We start from the raw sequence: 3483 nt of genomic DNA on the forward strand, positions 1-3483 counted from the left end.
GTTTTTGCTCCCGCTGCTGCACCCCCTCCCGTTGCTGCACCACCTCCCGTTGCTGCACCCTCTCCCGCTCCTCCAGTCGTTCCGGGAGTGATGACTGTTGCCCAGTTGGTTCAATAGCCCGGCCGTGAGCATCTTCCCTATCTCACTCCGTGTCCAAAGGGACGACGTCAAACATGGTAATTAAAAGTCTTTTTTTTTCATTTCTGATTCATTATTAATAATTTGTTTCTTATATTCGGTTCAACCGATCCGGGAACGGGATCATCACATGGATCAACAATATGATGTACTCGAACCTCAGCAAGGGATATCCGACTTTCACTCACTGCCCTGCCGAGGACCAGGAGATGTGGTTTCGTCAGTTTGCGGTAAGTATTCTAATTTTTTAACTTATATTTTTAATCTTTAATATAAAATTTCTACAAATTGTGTTTTTTTTTTCAGCAAGAGTTCACCTGGAATCCCGATCACACGAACTTTATCCGTGATGCCTTCGTCCATAAAGTTATGGACAACTATGGGAAGCAGATCTACGAGTGGAAGCAGAAGTGGCTCATCAACCAGGTTTTTTTTAATTTATTAAACAATTTTTTGAATTTATTAAACATTTTTTGGATTTATTAAACTATTTTATATTTTTTTATTAAAAGGTCCCGAAATCGATCAACAGCACGGTCTGGGAGGAGTTGTGTGTGCATTGGGATAAGGACTAGACGAAAGCTACCTCCGTGACTAACTCCGCCAACCGTAAGAGCGTTCGTGGAGGGAAGGGTATGTACAAGCACAATTTGGGTGCCCAGACTATTGCCACTCTGGGGGATCGCTTGGTAAGTTCAATCTTTTTTTTTATTTAAGTATTTTTATTTTATTTTTATGCATTTCTTCTAATTTCTAATGTTTGTTTAACTTTTTTTTTTTCAAGGCGGATGAAAATGATGGCGAGTCGGTTGATGATTTCGTCCTAATGAAGACGACGCATACCAACAAGCACACCGGGGAGATTGATGATGGTGTTGTGAGGGATGTGCTCAACCTGATCGAAACTCAGAAGGAAGATGAAGAGACCCGTCTATCTCAGCTTCATACCGACCTGGACACCACTTCGACGGCTTCGACTAACTTGTCCTGGATTCGAATCAACGAAATCATTGAATCGGTATGTTCTTCATAAAAAAGTTCAATTCATTTATTTCTTTATTTTCATTTTATCATCTTTTCTATTATTTAAATTTGTTTATTTTCTATTTCAGTCGGTTCCAAAGAAGAAGGGAAGTTTGGTCGGTTTGGGTCGTCGAGCCCGGTTGGTTCCTCCTTCTGCACCACAGCCCTATGTTGATCCAGAAGTGCTTATGGACCAGTTGAAGGACAAAGATGACTGCATAGCTGCGTTGGAGCAAAAGATGGCGGATCAAGAGGCGGGATGGGAGGCAACGAGGAAGCAGAACGAGCAAATGGTGGAGATGATGAAGAGGATGTACCCGAACGAGCAGTTCCCGTAGTTTCTTTCTTTAAAAAAAAAAAACTTTGAATGTTTTATTTTGGTATGTACAACTTTGAATATTATCTAATATGTTTTCTATTTCAATTTTAAATTTATATTTTCAGATTTCAATTAAAAAAAATAAATTTTTAATTAAAAAAAAAATTATTTTTGGGAATATTCCGAGGAAGTGTATCCCTCGGGATATTCTGACGACAACTTCCTCGGAATATTCCGAGGGCATATCTCCTCGGAATATCCCGACGGATACACTTCCTCGGAATATTCCGACGGCAAAGGTTTCTCGGAATATTCCGACGGCCGAAGTTCCTCGGAATATTCCGAGGGCATATCTCCTCGGAATATCCCGACGGATGCACTTCCTCGGAATATTCCGACGGCAAAGGTTTCTCGGAATATTCCGACGGCCAAATTTCGTCGGAATATTCCGATACCTCTTTTCTCTCAGAATGTTTCCGAGGACCGTTCCATCGGAAATATCTGAGGAGATACCGACGAACAGTCCTAGGAAATGTTTCTTCGGAATGTCCTCGGAATCTTTAATTCTCGGTATTCCCTCAGAATTTTCCGAGGAAATTCCGAGGAAATTTTACTTTCCGACGAGAAATTTCCGACGACCATTCTCGTCGGTATGTCCTCGGAATACCGTTATTCCGAGGACATACCGACGATATTTGTCGCCGGAATACCGGTGTTTTCTTGTAGTGATTGCATATTCTATTTATAACTTATTTAAAACAGAATCCAAAATATATTGAAATATATTAGAACTCACACAATTTTTTTAATTTGATACATAACTGAGCGAATAAACCGAATCCAAAAACAAGAACCAAACCCGATCCATAAAAATGAACCCAAATCAAACCCGGCATAAATACCGAATGGGCCTTGTTCTACGGTATTTTGGATTATGAGTTTTACCCGAACCAAACCCAAACCCAAATAAATATCTGAAAATACCAAAAATACACAAGATATTATTGAATACCTAAAATAATTATCTATTACATGAATAATTAAATCAAATATTTAGTTTAATAAATGTTTTTTGTATTTGGTCAGTATTTATGTTTTATGTTATCACAATTGCATTTGTAGTTTAATTACAAATACGTTTGCATTAGGAATGAAAGGCGTCATAATCAGGTGGTGCGTCCAGTTGAGTATCTATACAAGGTTATTGACAAAACTATACGACAGAGGATACTCTCCACTAGGTACTACGAGAAGCCACGTCTTCTTGGATTGCTTCAATGCTGGTTCAGTACACGTATTGGAAGGAGTTAGTTCCTTTGGAGATTCTTTAATTTAGATTGCTAAAGATAGTTTGTATATAACCATTCTTTTCTCTGATGATCAATAAATTTAAAATTTCATCAACAAAAAAAAAGTTTAAACAATGTTATTTTATTTTGAAGTTTAAATAATTTGTATTGCGTTGTTAGTTTTTAATTTTTACTTGTTTTTGTTTTTCTCCTCTTAACGTTTGCTTCTGAATCATGTCACTAAGCTTCTGCTAGTGTAAATTGTTTAAATTTTCCAAGTTTAAGAACTGAAGTGTGTACTTTCAAATGTCAAAAAAGTATTTAGGTAACAGAAAACGACAGAACAATAAACTATTCAAACAAGTTTTAAAATAAAGTATTCATAAAACTAAGATGAAAACAAACTTTAAAACTAAAAATCCATTCATCATCATAATTATACTCTTCAACGTCCACAAACAATTCACCAGCCACATCTCCTCCAAAATCTTCTTCAATTTCATCTCATCAACTTCCACAATCACCGCAGGCTCCAAGTAACTTCACCTCTAGCCTAGGGCTCGTCTAGGCACACTTTTTAACACACATGTTCTACCAAATGTGGGATCAGATCGTCCACATAGATGAGGTCATGCTTCCGTATCTCCTGAAACCCAAGGTGCATCAGAATGTTATCATAGAGAAGGCATACATTTTGACACCAATTGGATCCAA

General features: G+C 37.7%; 1 protein-coding gene across 1 annotated transcript; it reads left to right on the forward strand.

The window, feature by feature from the left end:
- Positions 1–281: 281 nt before the first annotated feature.
- LOC125580075 lies at positions 282–1499 on the forward strand. The gene is made up of 4 exons (XM_048744042.1): positions 282–368; positions 445–564; positions 923–1156; positions 1359–1499. Exons 1-4 carry the CDS (start codon positions 282–284, stop codon positions 1497–1499), a joined length of 582 nt encoding a protein of 193 aa, XP_048599999.1.
- The last annotated feature ends 1984 nt before the right edge of the window (positions 1500–3483 follow it).

Source organism: Brassica napus, chromosome C1, assembly GCF_020379485.1.
Source record: "Brassica napus cultivar Da-Ae chromosome C1, Da-Ae, whole genome shotgun sequence".
NCBI classification, from domain to species: Eukaryota; Viridiplantae; Streptophyta; class Magnoliopsida; order Brassicales; family Brassicaceae; genus Brassica; species Brassica napus.